This window comes from Condylostylus longicornis, unplaced genomic scaffold (assembly GCF_029603195.1).
Source record: "Condylostylus longicornis isolate FDR11 unplaced genomic scaffold, ASM2960319v2 ptg000016l, whole genome shotgun sequence".
In the NCBI taxonomy this organism is placed as follows: domain Eukaryota; kingdom Metazoa; phylum Arthropoda; class Insecta; order Diptera; family Dolichopodidae; genus Condylostylus; species Condylostylus longicornis.
The window spans coordinates 4,106,955-4,129,405 of NW_026577985.1; the positions used below are offsets into that span (position 1 = coordinate 4,106,955).

Sequence of the window (22,451 nt, forward strand, 5' to 3'; positions counted from 1 at the left end):
TTATCTACCACATAGGCTGTAACAACTGTTTACGTACTAACTGAAATTATCTTGGATTTTACGTCAAAATCTAACAATTTTCTACGAAATTATGACTAAAGTAAAAATCAGCTGTTCGTAGTACTAATTTTCGCACTAACTGTAAAAGCAGAAATAAAACGGTGAACGGCAATACCTGGCGATTTCCCTCGTTAATCCAGAACAACAGCAAAACGGCAAAATCAATTGCGCAGCATTTTGAATATAATGTCACACACACATGGCAAAAGATCAGCTGCCAAAAAAATGTCATCGGTAATATAGCAATTTAGGCTATTTTACCACCGACGTGGAAATCACGACGGTAATTTCACTTATTTCTTTATTATATTAATTCTGACATTTCAATGGGGAAAACCGTTGTTTATGTAATTGTCGCCACCTTACTTCTAACAACCCTGCAGCAAAATGGTGAGAATAAAGTAAATTCTATTAAGTATTTTAATAAATAAAACCAATTATTTATGTAATAGTATTAACTTTAATTAATAATTCGGAAATTTGTTAAACTTTTCTTTTATGAAGTTTCGAGTGACAGGAGCAGTTTTTATTTAAGTTAAAATGATTTATATTTATAAAATTTTTGCATTAATTTTTCAAAAATAAATGAATTGTAAGCGAAGTGGTATGTGATGTACTGCTTCACAAATTTTTATGTATTATAAGGAGTTTCATTTTGGTAACGGAAAAGATATAATACGTAAACTTAAATATGTATGTATGTATGTAGTGTATTTAAATTTTCCGAAATATTAGTCTCCAAATTTTATCAAAAATATTTTTATATACTAAAATAGTTATATGTTGGAGCACAAACACAAACATGGGTATTTTTATTTTAAAATCAAATATGTATATAAGTAGCATATTGTGTAACAAAATATGTATTTTGTAGAATAAAACTGTCAAATGAAATTGATGATTTTTTTAAATATATATGAAAATAAGGTCATAAGATTTATATTTCTTAATATCATAAGATTTTATACTTCAATAAGATATTTAATTTTAAGTTGTCAAACAATTTATAAAATAAAAAAACAAGTTAACGTCTTTAAATTTGTTTTTATTTGAAATTTAGTAATACTCGTACCTGCGAATTTTGGTTATTTGAAATATTTGCAGGTAAAATTTTATTATAAAAAAAAATTGCTTTACAATTATTGCGTTATCAATTATGTATATTTTATACGTAGTAAACGTTAGGTTATCAAAATAAATTCGCTCCTATTATAAGTTTGACTGCACAAACAGACAATTAAGAAATGATTTAGTTATATGTATTATTCATGTCCAAAATATTTTTGTTACGTCAGGTATGACAAAAAACGAAATAACGACATTCTATAATAGCAGAAAATAATTAATAAATTAATTAAATAGTAATAAAAAAAATTTATATATTACCTTTGCTAAAGAGAGTGCAGAATTGGTATTCATTCCTCAAGTTAAATGCCACCAGTCAAATCAGCCATATGTCATTATAATTGTCATTTACACATCCGAACTGACTTGAAATTTTTAACTGAAGGCGATCCGATAAAATAACTAAATTGAGTTGAAAATCTATTGCATAATAAGCTGATAAACAAAATAAACTAAATTAACACAAAACAAAATAATCACCGTAAACGAACTCAAATCATTTTTAACGTCTCTTCATGATATTGAAATGAAATTATTAAGTTTTGAACTTTAACGTCAAAAACATTTGATTTTCCAAATCTTAGCGCACCGTAGCGATGACAAAATAAAGTAATTTCGACATCCAGTTGACGTTTTACCAATTTAGTAGTAATTTGTTTTGTTATCCCGCGCCTATAATGAAAATATTGCAGAAACATAAAATCAAAAAAAAATTAAAGGAACTCAACGACACTTCAGAAGTTGCATTAGAGGAGAAAAAAAATTATTCAAGTTCTGAAGATGATGAAGGATTGAAAGAGCCGACGGCAGAACAAATAGCTCAATCAGCAAAACCCGAAAATATTTATTCTATCCAATCTGTTCGGGCTAAGCAGAAAGTCAAACACTTCAAAAACGTTGAGCAAAAAAAGTGTAAGAATAAATTACAGCACAAAACCATTTTAGAAAAATATCTTCAAACCTGGAAAAACGATCGTTTAAACTGGAAATATAAGAAATTGTTACAAATAGAAATTGTGTCGAAAATGTTCGATGAAAATATAATAAACATTTATTTATGGCCATTGGTTTTAGAATATTTGGAAGGCAGTGAAGGTATGGCAAAAAAAAAAATTATAGAAAAAGCTCAAAACGAAATATCAAATTTAGATAGAGAAATAGAAGAAGGAAAAAAAGAATTGCTAGAAAGTGTAAAATATTCAAGAGCAAGGCAAATAATTCAAAATTTAAATTAGCATTTTTGATTTTTTATTGAAATGTACAAGTTGAATTATAAGTTTAAATTAAAAATTATTTTAATTTTCGCGTTTTTTATTTTAAGATTTTTAAAAATTTTATTACATAAATATTTTTACACGTAGTATATAATTTAAAATTAAGCTTTATATTCTTGGTAATACCTCAGGATCAAAATTAAACAAATCATTATCCCGATCGTCTTGTCTCGCTTGTTGAGGTCTGGATTCAGTTTTTGGAGAAGCCGGTGGCGGAGTATCTGCTTTCTTCTTTTTGTGCTCATAATTTACCAATCTTTGACCAACCAAATATTTATCGTTCTTTATAGCTATATAAAGTTTCTTGAACTGTCTTATTTGGAAATAAATTATGGCAACCGCTATAAATACTATTAAAAAGAATGGATAAATTTCTCTGGCTATAATACTTCGTGTTTGTTGATTTGTGAAAAACATTGGCATTACAGAATGAGCTATAACGTAGGGAACCGATAAAGCTAACCCAAAACAAGTTATAACCGGGGCTGCCAGTTCTCGTATAATAAATCCTAAGTCAATGTCACGCAATCCATCACGATACGCTCTTTCTATAGCACGTTTGAATACCCAATCAGGGCCCATCATTGTAAGAGCACAAGCTATTTTAGTGTATAATACTCCTAAGGCCCAATCTTGCCACAAAAAGTGAATTGGTGTCTGTTCTAGTGGCACACGTAAAGGTATTACTAAAACTAATTCTAATAAAAGCCCAAACAAAAGAGGGATTACTCCAAGCATCAATACAAATAGTATAGCGGCCAAAGCATAACTTGTAGCGGTTTGCAACCAATGACGAAACTTTTCCATTATTGCGGTACGCCCCTGCGGCAATAAATTAGTTGCAATTGCAACCCCACGGGAAAATATCCAACAAAGGTAGGTACCCATAGCTGCGGTATACAATTCGTGTGGTCGAAGAGGAATCTCTCCACCTCTTCCTTCGACAGTACTAGTAGCACTGTTATGATTTGAAATACTAACAGACCAAAATGCCATTGCCTGACGACCAATCCATATAGGAATAGTTAATGTTATAAGAGATGTAATGACAAGACTTATGCACATTAAAACTATTAAACCAAATAACCGCATGGCAAAAAATGTTGGCCGATCTGAAATACAAAACAATAAGTATAGTTAAAGAACTTAATTCGTAATATACTATTTGACATTTCCTACCATATGGTTGAAATGCTACAGGAACACCTCTTTGCAAGTACGCTTGATGAGCTGCTCCTAGACCACCCTGATTATTCACATCAAATGGCTGCCGTTCGTTGCCTTCATCATCATTATTTGCTTCAGTTCCTAAATAACTTTTTAGACCCAACAACCATGCGACACTTTTACACCAAATTCTAACCAGGCTTTTGAGCCATATACGAGTGTGGGATTGTTCAAAGAAGCCAGGGAGAATAATCTAGCCAATTTTTTATTACATGAAAAAAAATTTTAAAATAAAAATAATGTATATACCTGCAAGAGTAAAATTTGCAAACTTAATTCATTAACTTCTGCGTCACCTGAAAGAACGTAAGGCAAAAACGTTGGCCAAAATGATTTCAGAATTTGTATTGGTAGCCAAAGCATCAATAACACTGCGGTTCCAAAAATAACTGCGGAAGCAATTAAGCGACGCGTATGACGTAGTACTGAGAAATTTATCATTTCCTTAAAATATAATTTTGAATATTCAATACAATACCAATTATAAATACATAATATTTACTTGTATGGGACTAAAATCGGGGTCATTTAAATTTCTAAAAAACCATAAAACGCCTGGCCTTAAAACTTCCCTTAACAATGATACAAAAGCTGCAAAATAGTAAACATAAACCATACCAAACATCCAATGTATAAAAAGAGAAGTTCCGGGCGCTGCTCTAAAACTAGCTTTACGATCTTTAATTGTGGCATCAAATAAAGGTAGAGAGCATATATCTAACCACCAGCCACAAACTAATGGTAGTACCCCTACTTCCACCACAGATAAAAGGGATACTTTTACAACTATATAACATAAACCAAATAGCCAGCGTATTTTTCGCATTTTAAATAATCGTGCTATGGAGTGCAATATAACCAGTGTTACTCCAATATTACAATACCCAAATAATGTGGTTAAGAATCCATGAAAATGCATTAAAGGTTTGTCTTGTCTTTGCAATCCTAAAGAGTTTATAACAAAATTGCCTATGCAATGCGGACAGAATGCAAAAGTAAATATGAAGATTGTGTTTAGGGAGATCACCCAAAAAACATGCTCTAGAAACACCATTGACCCATCTAATCCTAGTAATCTTTCCCATGTCAATTCTTCTGCGGCTCTATCCCATTCCATTGGGTTCCAATTTCCTAAAAAAATCATATAAAATAAATTAAACTCTTAAAAATTTTGCTGTTTGACCAGTAAATTGTTCACCTTCTTCATTTCCATTTCCTAAATCACCAGCTCCGTCACCTGCAGCTGCATCGGGTGCTTCTGCAGCTGGAATTGGTGGGGGAGGTTCTGCATTGTCAATTGGTAAATCAGGTGGTGGATCATTTACATCAACCTCATTATTATTATTTTCATTGTTATTATTATCGTTGGCTTCATCAGCAAGACCAATATGACCTTCGTTTACTCCATCATTCCCAATATCATTTTCAGGTCTTAAATCTCCTAAAATTGCCATTCTAGGATCTCCTAAATCCTGTTGAATATTTTGGGGTTCGTTTAACCAATCAGGTCCACCCCCATGTAAAATCTGCTCACGTAACCACACAATACCAATAAAGGATAATAAGGTACACGTAACAACAAAACAACCTCTAAAAACATCCGAAGCTATATTTTCTGTTGAAAATACATCAACTGGCAGGGATAATATTTCAAAAGAGCCACTAAACATAAAACGATAAGTTCTATATGCTGACAAAGGTACTACACCTAGCCATGCAAATGCTACTATTGTGTAATGTATCCAATATTTCGCTGCGGTACCAACAGAAGTCAATAAACCACCAATAACATCCCTCAATGGTAAAACACTTGGCATATTTGGGGAATAAATTGGTTGAAAAGTAAATCTATGTCCACATAACTCACAATATTCCTTTCGAGAGTATCGCATCCATTGTGTTAAACAGTCTTGATGAATCCACTTTATGCTACCGGTGCATATACATGGATGAAACAAAGGTCGATCTGGTTGAGCTTCACCTTTAAACAAAACACAAATGCAAATTATAAAATAACTACACATTTTATTTTATGTATATAAAGTGCATATGTATACAAATGCATTACATTTGCATACACGACATTCCCGGGATATTATATCATTTTGAGACATGTCATCCATCCTCTTACTACTCTAAAATTTTTTAAGAAAAAGCAATCTTTGGTTAAATAATGTAAATATTTAAAATAAAAAAAATAAGAAAATCTTCCCGATCTGTTTTTTTTATGTCACGGACTTCACTATTAGTTTTATGACTTTGACATTCTACAGATATAAATATAAAATAAGAATTCCACCCAGCACTACCAAAGGTGAAGATTCATCTTCAAAATTTAGGTATTTTGGAAATATTTTTTCTCTGAAACTTCAAAATAAGATTTTTAAAATTTTACATACAAAAATATCTCTAAAATTAATGTTTTTTAATGAATTTTAATTTAAGAAATAGAATTTTTTACAATTTTTTCCATATTTTCCGAAGTATACAAAAGAAAATCAAAAAAATCATTTAATCTTTTTAAATGTAACGCATGGTAATACTATTTCCACGGCAAATTTTTTGATATTCTCCGTCGCAATTATTATTAAACGACTTGGGGTTTTAACTAAATGCGTATACAGTTTCTTACATCATATGTGATTGTTATATTATTTTTGCTTCGAATTGAAATCGAGATATTTTTGCTTCCCACTGATTTCAATTGAATATCACATAAAGATCTAGAAGGACTTGTAAAGATTTTTTTATGAAGAGTTTTATGTGAACCTGACAATTATTTCGATGGACAGTTGTCCAACGAAAGACTTAACTAATATTAATTAATATTTATAATTATAAATAGACTAATAACTAATTAAGTCTAGACAGCTTATATAAAAAATATCTTCCGCCCAAAATTGAAGAATAGTTTAGTTTCCATTTATATATTCTCCTGGAGTACTTTTGCTGCCTACACAAATTTTACTGTAATTTAAAAAACATTAGTTGCTTTCAAAAATGTGACAGATAATTTAATTATATTCATATCAGATTTGATAAATTTGATGATATTGATTTCTATTTTTATCAGCAGATTACATCTGATATTACATTCGACCATATTTTTATCAGATTCAGATTTCACTTTATATTTAATATTATGTGTAATTGGCATCTCGCGGGGTCTTGCACAATTAATGTAGATTTTGAAAAAAACGATGTTCATCTTATATTTTACCTAATCAAATCAGATTATAAAATCAGTTGTTCCGAATTTTTTTTCGAGTGCTTTTTGGTTTATTTATGTATTGCAAATTTCGTGTATTTTTTGTCATATGCCGATTTGATTTTTTGTCATATGTGGTTACGAATTACAAAAAAATCAGTAAAAGGACCAAAATAAATTTATTGTTATTTGTATCATGGTATCATTAAAAGGTTCTTTCACGAGACAAAAACTAAAAAACTAAGTAAAATTTCAATAGGTAATACGAATAGAGGCTACTTTTAAAATAACTGAGTTATATTTTGACAACGTCAAAGTGTATTTTAAAATTAAAACAATTTATCGAAAATTAAGTAATTAAATTAAATAAAATTTAAAAACATTAAACTTAAAATCATCACTTTCATTTCACCCTTCACGAGACCAAAATAAAAATTGTAGATGATTAAAATTTCTGACGGTAGATGTCACTTATTACTTGCTAAGATACCATGAATGTTTATAATGATAATAATATGTATGTTGTGTATAATTTATTTTTATAAATTTTCGATTTTTTGTACAGAATACATGTATTCATTCAAAGATAAAATTCCTAGCGTAAATAATTATTTTGAAAACAGAAAATATGCTAAAAATTCGTCTTCCAATTTAAGGGAAATATTGCAGGAAGTTGAAAGTTACAATCAAAAAGCGAGTGATAATGAGAATGGTATAAAATTTAAAATCAATTTGAAGCCGAGAGATCAAATAGACTTTATGGATTTACAAATGGCAGAAAGCTTAAAAAAACAGAAGAAACAAAACTTTTTGGAGGAAAAAAGAAGACAGCAGGTTGATTTAATGTTTTTAAAGAGTTCAAAATTTTTTAGAAAATTTATTCAATTATTTAGTTGCGTGAAAATACGGAGGAACTAAAGGAACTAGAAATGAAATTGAGAACTGCTTATATATCCAAAGGTTTAGCCGCACAAATTTCAGAAAGAGAGTTTCTAAAAGCAAAAGAAAAAGAAAAGCAAAATTACGAAATTGAATTGGAGGAAAAAGCCAGAATAGAAAGAGAAGAAAGTGAAAGACGTAGAGAAGAGTTAGATAAACACAAAAAACTAGTACTTATGGCAGAATTGAAAAAGCAAATTAAGCAAAATGAACATAAAAAAACTTTAAAAATTGAAGAATATATAGAGGAAAAGAAAATAATAGATAATATTGCACGAAAAATTTTGAAAGAACAACATGAACAACAAAAGTGTAAAAGCCAGAAACGTTTAGAAATTCACAAAGATGCAGAAGAATTTTTTAGAGTCCGTCAAATGCTAGAAGTAGAGAAGCTTGAAGCTGAAATTGAAGAAAATAAAAAAATCGAAGCTTTGCAAAAGGAAAGAGATGAATATGAGAAAAAAGAAAAAGAAAAAAAACTAGTTCAACTTTCAGAGAGACAGCAAATAAGTGAAAATTTGGGAAAAAAATTAAATATGAACGAAGTAAGACTTATTAACACATGTACTGTTTGATTCAAAAAAATTATTGCATTAAACTAATCAGTGATAAAAATTACAAATGAATTTTCAGCGGATGAAATGTAAGAGAATGGCTGTGCTTGAAGATTTGTTAGTAGAAGAAAAGGCAGCTCGCGATGAAGAGTTAGAAAGAAAACAGCTTGCAGAAAATTTAAAAAAGCAAATGGAATATAGGCTAGGACTATTTGCTTTACTAGAAAGTAATAAACAGAGGGCACAAGAACAAGTCAGGCAGGATAGTTTATATCATAACATATTGTTAGAAGAACTAGCCAAAAAAGACCAGTTGGAAAAAGTTAAGGAAGAACAAAAGAAACAAAAAACTCTATTGCATAAACAAGCATTTCTTGAAGATTTAGATTTAAAGGTTCAACTACGTGCTTCAGAACTTTCTGAATTACTTAATCAAAGAGAAAATGATATACGAGAAAGTCAGAGAAAGTAAATATCATGTACATATAATAAATATAATGATATTATAAATTTTTTTCAATTTTTTAGGGAACAACTTATTGAAGACGAAAGAATTAAAATGCTTCAAGAACATGCTTCAGTACTTCAAGGATTCATCCCGCCAGGTGTTTTCAAAAGAAATGACAAGGAATTCCTTCCGTTGTCATCAGAGGCAAATCTTAAGTAGGCAATATTTTAAAAACACTACTTTAACCGTCCATTGTTTTAAGTTTTTGCATTTAATAGAATTATCATATTAAAAAAGCAAATAAAATCACAATACTTGAAAAATGCAAGTAGAAATTTGAAAGATGCAAGTATACACATAAGTACATAAAATGTTATACTTATATACAGCTTGATTGAGTAATCAGTCCTTTGACATATTTATATGATTTATGGCATCAAAAAAGAGTAAAATCTCTGTTTTAACTGGGTGTAAAATTTCGACAGTTTTTGAAAGTAGTCTTAATAAACTTTCACATATTTCTATTCGTTCGTTTTTTTTTTTTGCTTGTAGCACCTGTTCTGAAGAAGATGGATGCTTCAAACAAACAGAATTTTTAAAAGCCTAATAAAGGGCTGGAAACCAGTCAGTTTATTTTGCATTTCATTTTCGGTCTTAACTTTTATGAATTTTTTTTTTAACTTTTTTTAAGTTTTGTTTTTGTGTAATGCTTTCTTTTACTTGAGCTATCGACCATTCAAACAGTCGAATTTTAAGATTTTAAGGCTTTATAATAAAAAGGAACAATTGCCACTTTTGCGTTAAATGTTAGGCTAAAGATCTTACTGTTTTTTTTCCGCAGTATTTCCTATTCCAAAAACTACAAGATTTTTCTTTGCATTTATTTTTATATACATGTATTTGATTGAGCCAAATTAAAATGTACCCCTGCATTTGTTTTAGGATAAAGCTCTTATTGTTTTATTTCTCCGATGTATGTATTTCCTATTCTAAGAGCAAAACGGTTTTTCGTTTATAAATATATTTAATTTCGTCTGCTGAGAAATGAAACAGTGTATAAAAAAATACCTACTATATAGTTTCGAGTTTTCGAGCATTTAAAGTTTTTTGAAAATTTAAACTTACGTTTATGGTCTAAAAAGTACATAAAGCTTTTTATATAAGTTAACCGTGACTTCAATAATGCGCTTAAGACGTAAAATTTTACAAAGTATCAAATTCCAAAAAGTTTACTAAAAGCTCTTGACATTGTACACTTTTCCAAAATGCGTTTTATACGTAATGGAGACGTAAAATAAAAGTAAATCGGGTATCGAAAAAATCGAGCACGCTTTTCTTATACCTTGTCATATAAATGTTACCAGAAGTAACCGATTAAAAAAAACTAGCATATATTTTCAGCAATAAAGTGGTAGCTATCAAGTTTTTTCCAAAATAAAGCATAAGAATGCTATTTTTCCAGTGGTGTGGTAACGTTTGTTAGTTATACAAAATTTAGTGTCATTTGTCATATTTCAAATTCATAAACAAAAAGGTTTTTTGAAAACATTCACGTACATGTTATTTTTTAAATTTGAAAAAAATGGAAAAAGAGCAGTAAGTTATACCCTTAATTCATTAAATGTAATCTTGATTTAACATTTAATTTTTGCAGTAATAAGAAATGTATCTCTTTTGCTTTCTTAATGTTATAATTTGTTTAATTTTATTAAAATTGCTGCAACTACTTGAACTGTTGCTACTATTAAAATCAATTGAATTATTTACAACAATATTTACGAACACATTCATTTTTTTAAAATTAACATTTGCACAGAACTTTAAATTAAAATTTTCAAACAAATGTCAAAGTTGTATTGATATGGTAAAAATTGTATTCCAAAATGTATCAAAAGCTTTAGTAGTTTTTTTTACAATGTAAAGGTATTGAAAGCTCTGAGACGGTACTAATACCGTATTAATACCGTACTTAAATCTTTTTTAAAGCATTATTGAAGTCACGGTAATTATTTTGAAAGACAACACCAAATTTTTAAAGCTTTTAATAAAACATTTCCGCTTCAAAGAAATTATAGATTCGCATGGATCATAGTAAATTGTGGTTTTGAAAGTTTAGAGTACCTCTTACACTGTTTTAATTTTGAAGATAATTGTATGAAATAAATTATACACTGTTTCATTTTATTTTTTTTGTATGGTATACCATTTCATTTTTATTTATACACTGTTTTATTTTTAACATAAAGTTTATTCAATTATTTATTTCGACAAACAAAACTTTTTTTATTCAATATATTTTACAAAAACAAAAATAAAACATAATATTCAAAAATCAAAATATCAACTTTCCAAAAATTTCATGGTGCTTAATTTTACAAAAACAAATTATATGTTTTTTAAGCGTCGGTTTCATCTTCGGAATAATTTGGTTCATCTAATAAATTTTTTTGGGTTAATTTCTCTGGCCGATTTTGTCCCCCACAGCAATCTGAATAAAATTGAACCAACTTCATCAGAACCTCGTTCACCATTAATTCCCATCCAAAAGTTACAATAGCCTTCTTTAGTCACGAAGTCATACAAAGTTAAATTGTATGATGCAAATTTTCTTGTATAATAAAATTAACTTACATTCGAGCAAGGAGCGTACCTAAATTTTGCTATTATTCGTGGCCTTAGTTTTATCATTTTCTGTTTCATCTCGTGCATCATTTTTGTTATCTAAATGTTGAATCTTGTATTAAAAATTCTTCGTTACGTATATTCGCTAACTTTATTTGCTGGGTGTTTTTCTTTATATACATATGTAGATCGTACATTTTTTTTATGCTTAAATTTCTGGCTAAATATAGTTTTTTTGAGTTTTTTCTAGTATAATGAGACTCAACAATAGGACTTTATATGTTCTTTGATGGAGTTTTCAATTGCAGGATCAAGTTTTTTTGCATTGTTTTGTGAATCGCGTCGATCTTTTTCCACTGCTATGTTTGCTTTTTCCTTATTTTTTACATGCATCAGAGATTTCTGATGAAATATTTAATTTTGCAAGATAAAATTTTTTGCAAACGGTTTTACCATTCAGTTCATAACTATAAGTAAAATTTCTTCTAGTATTTCCCGATAACGTTTTTATTTTGTGAGAAACTGTATGCTTAATAAATAACCGTTGTTCCCCATATTCGCTCAGTTGCCAAAACGATTTGTTAATACAGCTTTTAGGTCGATTGGGTTTTTTAATTTACCATGTTTAGTCAGATATTGTTGTCCAGAATTTCGCATCAATTTGCTATGATTTTGTATCCATAATTTTTCCATTCGTGAATTTGTATCCATTCTTTTGCCGCTTTCTAAAATTTTTCGTGCTTTCTCCTACTTCTACATTTTCCTCCGCAATTTCTGTTTATTCTTCAACTGTTCCTATTGACACAAAAGCACTATGACCTTCCACGGATTTTGTATTATGATTTCTGGCATCATTTTCATCATTAGACGATAAAGAATCGTCCTCGTCACCTAACGGTTCATAGTCGTCGTCCGAACCTGCAGAAAAATCTGGTAAAGATGGTTCTGAAAACTCTTCAATAATTTTTTGTACTTCCTCATCCCGTAATTTTTTATCCATTATTAAATTTTTTGTATTATTTTTGTTATTTAACTTATTTTGTGGTTTTCTTATTTAAAAACTTTGTTTTTCTTAAATTTTTAATATTTTAACGATTTGTGTTCACTATTTATTTTCACTACCTTCCGGTCAACTAAAATAAATTTTACACAATAAGAAAATTTTTTTTTTTTTTTTTTTACCGAGAGGAAGGGTGAAAAATCTCGAAAGACACTGCCAGACGAAAAGCAGTAGTGTGGAACTTTAATCCACTAAAAAACATACATATATCAAAACTTTGTTGTATATCGTCAATTTAGAACGCCTCCCCAAAAGCCATTCAAACTTTCTGTATTCCTCCTCTAGTTGAGATCTCTTTTTCTTTATGTGCTCCTTCCATCTGAGCTTCGCGTCCAACGTCATTCCCAAATACTTCGCCGTGTTTGTGGACGGAATCAATACGCCATTTATTTGAACCGAAAATGAATTGTCAATTTTCCTATTAGTGAAATTTACATGTACTGATTTCACCTCGTTAAGTTTTATATTCCACTTTCTAGTCCATTTTGAGATCTCATCACTGGCCCTTTGCAATTTTTGTGTAGAATCATTTTCATTTCGTCCAATTGCGATAACTGCTGTATCATCAGCAAATGTAGCTGTTGTCACTCCTTCCGATGCAGGAATATCACACGTGTATAGCAAGTATAATATCGGGCCCAATATACTCCCCTGTGGTACCCCCGACTTGATATCCCTAAGCGAAGAGTACTCCTCTTCCTGTTTAACTCGAAATACCCTATTAGTCAGGTAAGATTCGAGCAGGTCAACATACTGCCTTGGTAGCAATCGCCTGAGTTTTTTTATTAATCCACAATGCCAAACCTTATCGAAGGCCTGGGCTACGTCCAAAAATATGATAGAACATACTGCTTTTTCTTCCAGTGAATTTTCAATTAGGTCAGTTATTATATGAATCTGATCTATGGTTGAGTGGTTGCGGCGAAAACCAAATTGATGATTCGGGATTAACCTTTTACTTTCAATTATAGGCTGGAGTCTTCTCAATAAAAGTTTCTCTAGTAGTTTTGAAATCATTGGCAACAAAGAGATTGGTCTATAAGAAGTCGCCGTGTCTATAGGTTTGCCAGGTTTGTGCAGCATGATTATCTCTGCAACTTTCCAAATTTCAGGCACGTAATTGAACCTTATACACGCATTTATTAGGCGCGTAAGCATCGTTATACCCCTTTTGGGTAATTTTTTCAAAATATCGGCCGTTATTAGGTCAAATCCTGGGGCTTTCCTAGGTTTAAAAGCCCTAATTTATTCTATAACACCTCTTTCCCTGACAAAACAGATTCCTCATTTTCATACACGCTCCGGCTGTCATGCGGGCAGAATATATCGGCCAAATGATCCGCAAACGCATTTGCCTTGTCCTTGTCAGTTTTTGCCCACGTTCCATCTTTGTTTTTAATAGGAGCGAGATGTTTGATAGGTTGCTTCATTTTCTTTGTTGCCCTCCACAGTGAGTAATTGGTTTTCTCACACGCCGTCAAATTTTGAACATAATCAGCAACCGAATCCTCTTTGTATTTTCTAATACAGCGTCTTAGTTGCTGTGATTCCTGATTATATCTGGTTTTATCAGCAGGATCACGCGTTTGCTGCCACTTTTTTCTCGCCCGTCTGCTTCGTTTTACTTTTGCTAGTATATGTGGGGGATAATTAATGCCCCCCCTCCTAATAACGCTAATTTTGGAACTACTCCAAGCCGCATTTTGAATAATTTTAGTAAAGTTTTCGGCCTCCTCATCTATGTGCTGTGTCGTTCTTATTCTTTTCCTTAGATCTATTTGACGTTCAATCTCTAAGCGAAATCTTGACCAATCTGTAGTTCCATTTGTCAGCGCAGGTTTCGCTCTTTTCATAACTATATTTTCCTTAAGTACAAGAATAACCACCGAATGATCGGAGTCAAGATCGTAGTTATCATGTACCTCGATGAAATTTTTCGCAATCCGTTTCGTTATGAAGAAATCTATTAAATCTGGACACTTATTAACATCGGTTGGCCAATACGTTGGCTTCGCAGTAGAGTGAAAAAGGCACCCCGTGCCGCCAATTGCTGTCCTAAGTTCTCTTCCTCTAGTTTAAGTATGCCTTGAACCCCAATCAGTGTGCTTGGCGTTAAAGTCACCCCCCAATATAAATCTATCGCCCAGGTCTGTCAGAATGCATTGAAACATTTCTGCCGTAATTTTAAATCTAGGGTGACAATATAATGCAGCCACTCTAAATTTCTGCTTAGTTGAAGTGATCTGAACCGTTGTCTTTTGCATTCCCTCGGTTTGCATCTGGTGCAGATCGCAATGCACCACATTTTCTTTTATTATTATCGCCGTTCCGCCCTTTGCTATATTTCCAGGATGGTTCGAGTTGTAAATTCTATAACCTGGAAACCGAATCCTGCTTCTTAAGGTCATATGTGTTTCAGTTACGAGGCACACGTCTATATTCTGTGTATGCAGAAAAATTTGAAGCATGTCCTTTTTATTTGCAATACCATTGCAATTCCATGTCGCTATTTTAAAATTACCTCGTGCCATCATTTACCAGGTCTTTTGGTATTCGATTTTTTCCCTTCGCTCTCTAAAATACTCAATCTCTGAGAGATTTTGTCCATCATATCTTGCATGTTCTGCATCATATTTTGGATTTTATACAAAACATTCACGTCACTGGCTCTTGTTTTATTGCTCGTGCCACCGTCATCAGTTTTCGTTTGGAGAACGTCCCTGTATTGGTAAATTCTTAAACGTCAAATTATACAAAATCTGAGTTGTCTAAGTTTACGAATACTCTACTGCGTTTTTACTTTCAGTCAAAGTTTAAATTCTTAAACGTTTAAAAAAAGTCAATTAAGCGTCAAAATTGTAGATTTTTTTTTTTACATGCAGACAGTCTGACGTAGTAATTCAGTAAATAAATTTGACGTATTGAGTGACTATCATTACGTTAAAAATAATATAAAAAATATTTTTTTTGTTAGTTTTTAATATGTAAGCATAAAATTATTTTAAATCTAAAAAAATTTTTTTTTTTGTCTTGACGTTTACGGATGATCAAAATTCAAAGTCAATTACGGGTAAAAAGCTTACTACATTTCTGTCCGTAAATGTTTTATACGTCAGACAGTTTGCAGACTGAAAACAAAATTTTGACGTTAAAGAATTTGCGGTATGTTACATCTTTTGAGACTATTCTCGAGGTGAATTTCCTCGGTGGCCGTTCGGAATTCTTCAGGTTGTTGTTGCTGTTAAATTTCTGTTTTTGCAGTTCCTTAGCTACAAGGCATCCCCTATAGTTTGCTGGGTGGGCCTCCAAGCAATTGGAACACTTTGCTGCAGTACTCTTTGGCTTACTGCAATCTGATGTTAAGTGCCTGCCTGCACATTTAACACAATTCGGTTCTCTCTGGCAAAATTTTTGTGTATGCCCATACCTTTGACACCTTTTACACTGCGGAATGGTCCTGTCCTTTCGAAGTGCCTCTATCCTAACTTTCATCCTGTTTATGTAATCGACTTCATAAATTTTTTTCATCTCTTCTTCATTTGAGAATGTTAACATAAACAGCGGTAGAAGCACCATAATGCTTTTCCCATTTTCTTTTATTTTTTTAATTTTATTGGTTACATCTAAGATCTTGTAACCCCTAGAGCTTAGGTCTTCCTTTATATCTTCCGGTTTACAACTGGGGTGAAGACCTCTTACCATGACTTTTATTGGTCTGGCCTGCTTGTTTTCATAGGTATGCCATTCTAGTCCAGATCCATTCATGGCTCTGGTAAGATTCCTGTAGACCATTTCGGAATTTACAATAAGCTTAAATTGATTGTTGTTCATCATTTTAACCTTATAATTGATGTCCTTATTTTTTAATGTTGACTCTATTTTATTATAGTCAACCACATTACTTCTGACTACTGGAGGCGGCCTAAAGTTTTTCGTGACATTGCCTCGACTTTTAGAATCAGGAACATCCGCTTTCTCAGCGTTGATTGTCACCTGAACCACTTCCGGAGACGATTCCGCTTTTCTTTTTTTACTGGACCGCTTTTGTTTTAGGATCCAATCCGTTTCTCTGGCGAGTTCCTCCTCATCTGTTGAGTAGGCGTCTAAGATTGACCTCACCTGCTTTGCTCGTGGTGCAGCGTCTTTTTCTTTATGACTGCCCACATTAGACTTATTGTTTGTAATTTGCGTATGCTTCTCTTTCTTTAGCTTCTCATTTTCAGCCCTCAGTTGAAGAACCTCGCTTTTCAAAGCCACACAGAGCTGTTCCAGTTGGCTAATACTTTTGTGTATGTCAGCATTCTGATCATCACTTTCTTTGTCTTGAGCTTTACTCATGTTTATACCCTTATTGGTCTGTGGAGCTTGAATGTTCGGTAGTCCATCTTCTATATTTCTATTCTTTTCTAAAATCCGCACATCAGATGTAGGTGGTGAACGCCGGGTTTTCGCGTTCCTCCTGAACGGATCAATCAAATGCAATAAATAGCTCTCCCCAGAATCCCTAGAGCCGACCTCCGAAGAGGGTGGATTCTCCAACGTAGTTGAATTACCACCTGGGGTACTAAATCCTTTGGTTTTGTCCATTGCACAGATGATTAAATTCTGCATTTTATACCTACTGCCAGGATTCAAAAACTGCCGTCCCTCAGGGATCAGACGCAGACCAGGGAGCCGCCTATTCTAGGTCAGACGCTTCTGGATTTACCGCCCGCGCGCTTCCTAACCAACGAAACCCGGATTAAGCGCCGAGTACTCGCTTTCACCCGCTCTCGTCAGCCTTACTAAGTAAGTTGCACAGGAGACACCCGGCAGATAACTATGTTACCTACCTTCTAGGAGGTGAGAGTCGGATTTGTTGGCAGAGCTGATGTTTTCAGAGGGCATTTCCTAGCATTTTCAGCCTCACATGTTAGGAAAATGTGAGACTGACTAGGGCCCATGCCAACTTTTGTCCCCCTAATAAGAAAATGTCAATCTTTTGTATACACTGATGAGTTTTTTAATCATTATAAAAAATGCGTGATCCCAAGTTGCTCCTTACATAAAAACGAACATAACGCAAATATTATAAAGAAGCTTGTATAAGCTTTTAAAGTTCCTGATACGGTGGTTTAAATAAATCAGCGAATTAGACTTACTAACAATGTTAATAGACATATTTCCTAAAATAACTAAAGTTGCATATAGACTTTCAATATAAAGAAATACACAGATGTAATAATTTTTATGTATTGTGAGAGGCATGTTATACGTAATTAGCAAATTTGCTGATATCAAATGTACACTTCCACAAGTTTGAAAAAAGACACAAAAATCAACTTAATACTTGATCAAACTAAAAGAATTGCACATCTTTGAATTGCAAGAATTGCGAAGCATTTATTGAAATTTTAAGAAATAAACAGAGCCTGGAAGTTTTTTTTCAAATCAATATTTTAATGCTTTAATACCACAAAACTTTAAGAGTGTAAGCACTAGTAAGGTTTAAAAAGATTGAATTTTATCTTTTTCTAATTAAAAATTTGCAAATGATGTAGGCAGTATTCGATTAGAGTAGATGATATCCAGTTACATCAAAGCAGCCTCTGCCATACTAACGCCATTTCTCATGTTACCGTGGACTACCCTGTTAAACTGAGCAAGGAACTGAATGAAAGATGTGGTACTCAACCCATGTGGTGTAGTTTTGGTCATTGAGCAAGTGAATGGCGAAGTCAATTGAGGTATCTTAAAATGGTCAAGTTCACTAGGCTGAAAAATCCAGGACTCGTCTGTACCCAGAATGGGCGGCGTTTTGGTTGGTCGGTGCTGCAAGCTAGGAGCGACCAAATATAAAAAAGTAGAGGAGTTACTTCATCAAACCAATATTAAAAAAAATGCAGTGTATAAAACTAAAAAGAATAATACCTCAGATGGTAATTCTTTTATAATGAAAAATCCATCCATTATATTGCAGGTTTTTTTATCCATCAGCACAAGTGGTAGTGTTCCAGGCGCAGGTAGTAAATAAAGCTACTGGACAAAAAAATTAATTAAGCAGTTCTTTCATGGTCTTGAACAAAACAAGACAGTAACCATCTCGTAGTACATCATTAATAAATCTAAACGAACCAGATAATGATAAAACGTTGAGCGTACATCAACAAAGGATAATGCAACTCATGATGCCAGATAATAATTCTCAGTCATTGAAAATTAAAAAAGTATCACCGGAAGGAAATTTACCTAAATTACAAGAGGTTGCTAGCTATGAGAAAATAGAATACAAATCCTTGAAAAATAAGTTAAACGAGGTTAATAAAAGAATATCAGAACTACAAGATATTGTTTTGGCTCTACAATCAGAAAAGATACTGACAAAAAAAATAGAATGAATTCAAACTACCGACACAAAGCCAATAGAAACAGACTGGATGTTAACAAAATATAACAAACAAGCAATACACGTTTAAAATAATAAAAAGGATATAGGTTTTCCGTCACCGTCAATTTTAAAAAATAAAAATATAGTCACAATGCTTAGTTACAAAAATAAGGAGAACGTTAAAAACCAGAACAAATATACTTGCTTTCACCAAGTATACTATCGTATATAGACTCGAATCCGAATCAAATATCGGTACACCTGCACAGAACAATAAAAACGTAATTGAAAGCCCAGGAACAAAAAGAGATCATAAGCCATCAGTAATATTTAGTAAGGTAAAAAGTTACGCTGCTCTTAACAGGGATTTGAAAAATAAAAACATAAAGTATAAACATTGCTAAGATGAAATGCCAGAAGAGACAAGCAGAACAGACATATAAGGGTAATGATCAGGCACCTTCATCCATCATGCGATCCAGATGATATTAAAAAGGAATAGCTGAAACTATAGAGGACGTAGATTAGCAAAAGAACTGCAAAAGAGAAGAAACATGAACAAGAATATAAAAAATGGTACGAGCACACGGAAAGTTGTAAAAGAGATAAAATATGCGAAGGCATTAAAAAAATCCAAACACAAAAGAAAATGATTTCAATGAAGTTCTGAACAGTATTAACAATTCAATCAGTAAGCTAAGATCGAAAATTACCCACCTGGTACAACAAAACTGCAAAATAAAAATGATTAATAAACCATTATGAATCGCCATCTGGAACGCCAACGTTATAAAAAGCAAAATATTGAAAATAATGAAGTATTTCTTATAACGCACAACCTAGATATTTGTTTACTTTCGGAAACTCACCTGACGGATCAAATGTACCCGAAAATAAAAAAATACAATACTCACCCAAATCGACATCCATATAATGAATCAAATTCCATAATAATAAAAGATAATTTAAACTACAATGTCCAAAATAGCATACAAAAGATAAATGCCAACTAACGTCAATTGAAATAAAAACAGAAAAACGGAAACTCGTTTGTTGTTGCAATATACTTACCCCCCAAATTCAACTTAAAAAAGGATGATTATATCAAAATTCTACAGGAACTAAGAGAAACATTCATATTAGGTAGGGAGATTAATGCCAAACATGTCTCATGGGGATCTAGATTGTCTACATCAAAAGAAAAGGAATTGAAAGCAGCAGCAAATTGTGACGGTTGTCATATCCACTCGACTGGTAAGCCAAAATAATCGCTCACTGACGTAAATAGAATGCAAGATGTATTGGACATATTTATAATAAAACAAAATAGTCACAAATTGCGTAAGTTTGGAAGATAGTTGTGACCTGAACTTTGACCATTCTGCTGTCATCTTAAACCGGAATGCAAAAGCGAACGGATTGGGAGAAACAGATATTGAAAATTCAATTGAACTAAGATGTACTCGTATTATAAACATTAGACAACAACTGGAAGGAAAAAGAGAGAAAAATAAAACAAGAAGCAACATGGCAAAATACGAAAAAATATATACAAAAAACAAATAACAACACATACCCTAAGGAAATAAAAGAATTACTTAGTGCAAAGAGAAAAAGTGAAAAAAGTGGCAGTTGACGAGAGGGTCTCTCAACTGATAGCAGAGGCAGATAAAATTATATTACCTGCCTCTCAAAAGAGACAGATAAAAATATATTAAATAGAAACTTACATCAAAAAATAACACCAGATGAAAAAATTTATTATTCACTGTGGAAGATTACAGAAAAACTTAAGAAACATATGCAGATTCCAATTATAAAAACAACAAACAATATTTGGGCAAAAACAAATGAAAAAAAGCACATACATTTGTAAAGTATTTGGAAGAATTATTTAAACAACATATAGTAACAAGTAATAACATACAAAATGAAGATCTACGTGCTGAAGTAAATATTTATTTTATTTATTTATTTATTTATTTATACTTTATTTTCTATATTTTTACAAAATTTGCTTAAACTAAGAGAATAAGAAATATAGCATTATTATTTAACAATAAAATAGTGTAAATGCCACAATAGTTTAATTAACAGTGTTGTTATTTAAATCTGCAATTACTTAATGCTTTAATTACTAGAAAAATTTTTTTTTTATTTTCCACAATTATTTGTTTCAATTTACCTTTACTAAACTAAAAAATAATTAACTTAAAGAATTTTTTAAATCTTATATTTTACTTATATTATACATATTTATTCAATATACTTATATTATACTTATAATATCAAACTATATTATTTAACAAATTATCTACCTCACCATGCTCAAAATTTAAAAGCCATTTTTTTTACATTTTTCACAAAATTGTTTAAATTCCTAATAGCACGTATGTACATGTTCAGGAAGTTTATTAAACAAGCGAACAGAAGTTATGTCAAAAAAGTTTCGGTAATTTGTAGTTCTAAAAACTGGAAAATTAACTAGAAATCTCTGATTAATACGTAAACCATAACGATTTGAACATATTTTTGCAAAATCAATTTTATTTTTATAAGTACCACCCCAACAGCTTATGCCATATTGTAACTTAGAGTGAAAAATGCCATAATAAAACATCAGTAGAATTTTTTGCGAACAAATTTTATTCAAGCTATAAAAGTTACGCAAAGTAGAGCGCAAATAAGATTTTAGAGCGTTTGTGTGCGCAGACCAATTCAACATACTATCAATAAATACACCTAAATATTTGAATTGATTGACTACTTCTACTGAGAAACACTCGGAGTTACAATAGGCAGAATGTGTATTTCTATCATTATGATCAGTACAGCTATTCATAAAAACATTTTTGCAACTAGATGAATGAAAAACAAGATTGATATCAACAAGTTCCTTCTGTGTAAGATTAAAAAACATCAATTTAGTTTTATCACTTACAATCAGCCAATGTCGAAATAACCAATATCTTAATAAACTAAGATCTTTGTTGATCGCACACGTTAAATTAAGTGGACTATTGACAGAATAAGAAATAGCAAGATCATCAGCAAAAGCTGTTAAATTACCATCAAATTCCAAATCAAACAGTGAATTTATATATATAAGAAATAGTATAGGTTGCATAACTGATCCTTGTGGAACTCCCAACCTAATATACTGAATACTACTTAGTTGGCTACCAATTTTGACTCTTTGTGTTCTACATTCCAAGTAAGACTTAAGCCAATCAAACGTAAAACCACGAAAACCTAGCGCAAATAATTTATTTAAAAGATTTTTATGATTCACCATGTCAAAAGCCTTAGTAACCTCAACAAACAGACCTGCACAATTTCGCTTGTTATCTAGGCCTTCATTTATAAACGAGCAAAAATTTAATAACGCATCTTCAGTTGATACACCTTTTTTAAAGCCAAACTGTTTCGAACTAAAAAAGTTCAATTCATTTAAGTATTTTAAAATTCTTACTTTTATAGCTTTTTCAAAAATTTTAGAAATTGTAGGAAGTAAGGAAATAGCCCTGTAATTATTTGTGACAGATTTATCGCCTTTTTTGAAGAGTG

General features: G+C 31.5%; 2 protein-coding genes across 4 annotated transcripts; one reads left to right on the forward strand and one right to left on the reverse strand.

Moving 5' to 3' along the window:
* Positions 1-2,475: 2,475 nt before the first annotated feature.
* Positions 2,476-5,933, reverse strand: LOC129605866 (E3 ubiquitin-protein ligase MARCHF6). The gene is made up of 6 exons (XM_055515860.1): positions 5,755-5,933; positions 4,885-5,667; positions 4,189-4,817; positions 3,936-4,130; positions 3,639-3,879; positions 2,476-3,571 (listed from the first exon to the last, which is right to left on the reverse strand). Exons 1-6 carry the CDS (start codon positions 5,807-5,809, stop codon positions 2,568-2,570), a joined length of 2,907 nt encoding a protein of 968 aa, XP_055371835.1. The 5' UTR covers positions 5,810-5,933; the 3' UTR covers positions 2,476-2,567.
* A 1,143-nt stretch (positions 5,934-7,076) lies between these two features.
* On the forward strand, positions 7,077-9,359 carry LOC129605936 (meiosis-specific nuclear structural protein 1). 3 transcript variants are annotated; one of them, XM_055515967.1, is made up of 5 exons: positions 7,077-7,153; positions 7,551-7,728; positions 7,788-8,378; positions 8,467-8,855; positions 8,916-9,359. In XM_055515967.1, the coding sequence occupies exons 2-5, from the start codon at positions 7,654-7,656 to the stop codon at positions 9,052-9,054; spliced, it is 1,194 nt and encodes a 397-aa protein (XP_055371942.1). In that variant the 5' UTR covers positions 7,077-7,153; positions 7,551-7,653; the 3' UTR covers positions 9,055-9,359. The 3 variants fall into 3 exon arrangements, with proteins under 3 accessions (XP_055371942.1, XP_055371940.1, XP_055371939.1); XM_055515965.1 differs by lacking the exon at positions 7,077-7,153 and adding an exon at positions 7,221-7,411; XM_055515964.1 differs by lacking the exon at positions 7,077-7,153 and having other exon boundaries at positions 7,458-7,728.
* The last annotated feature ends 13,092 nt before the right edge of the window (positions 9,360-22,451 follow it).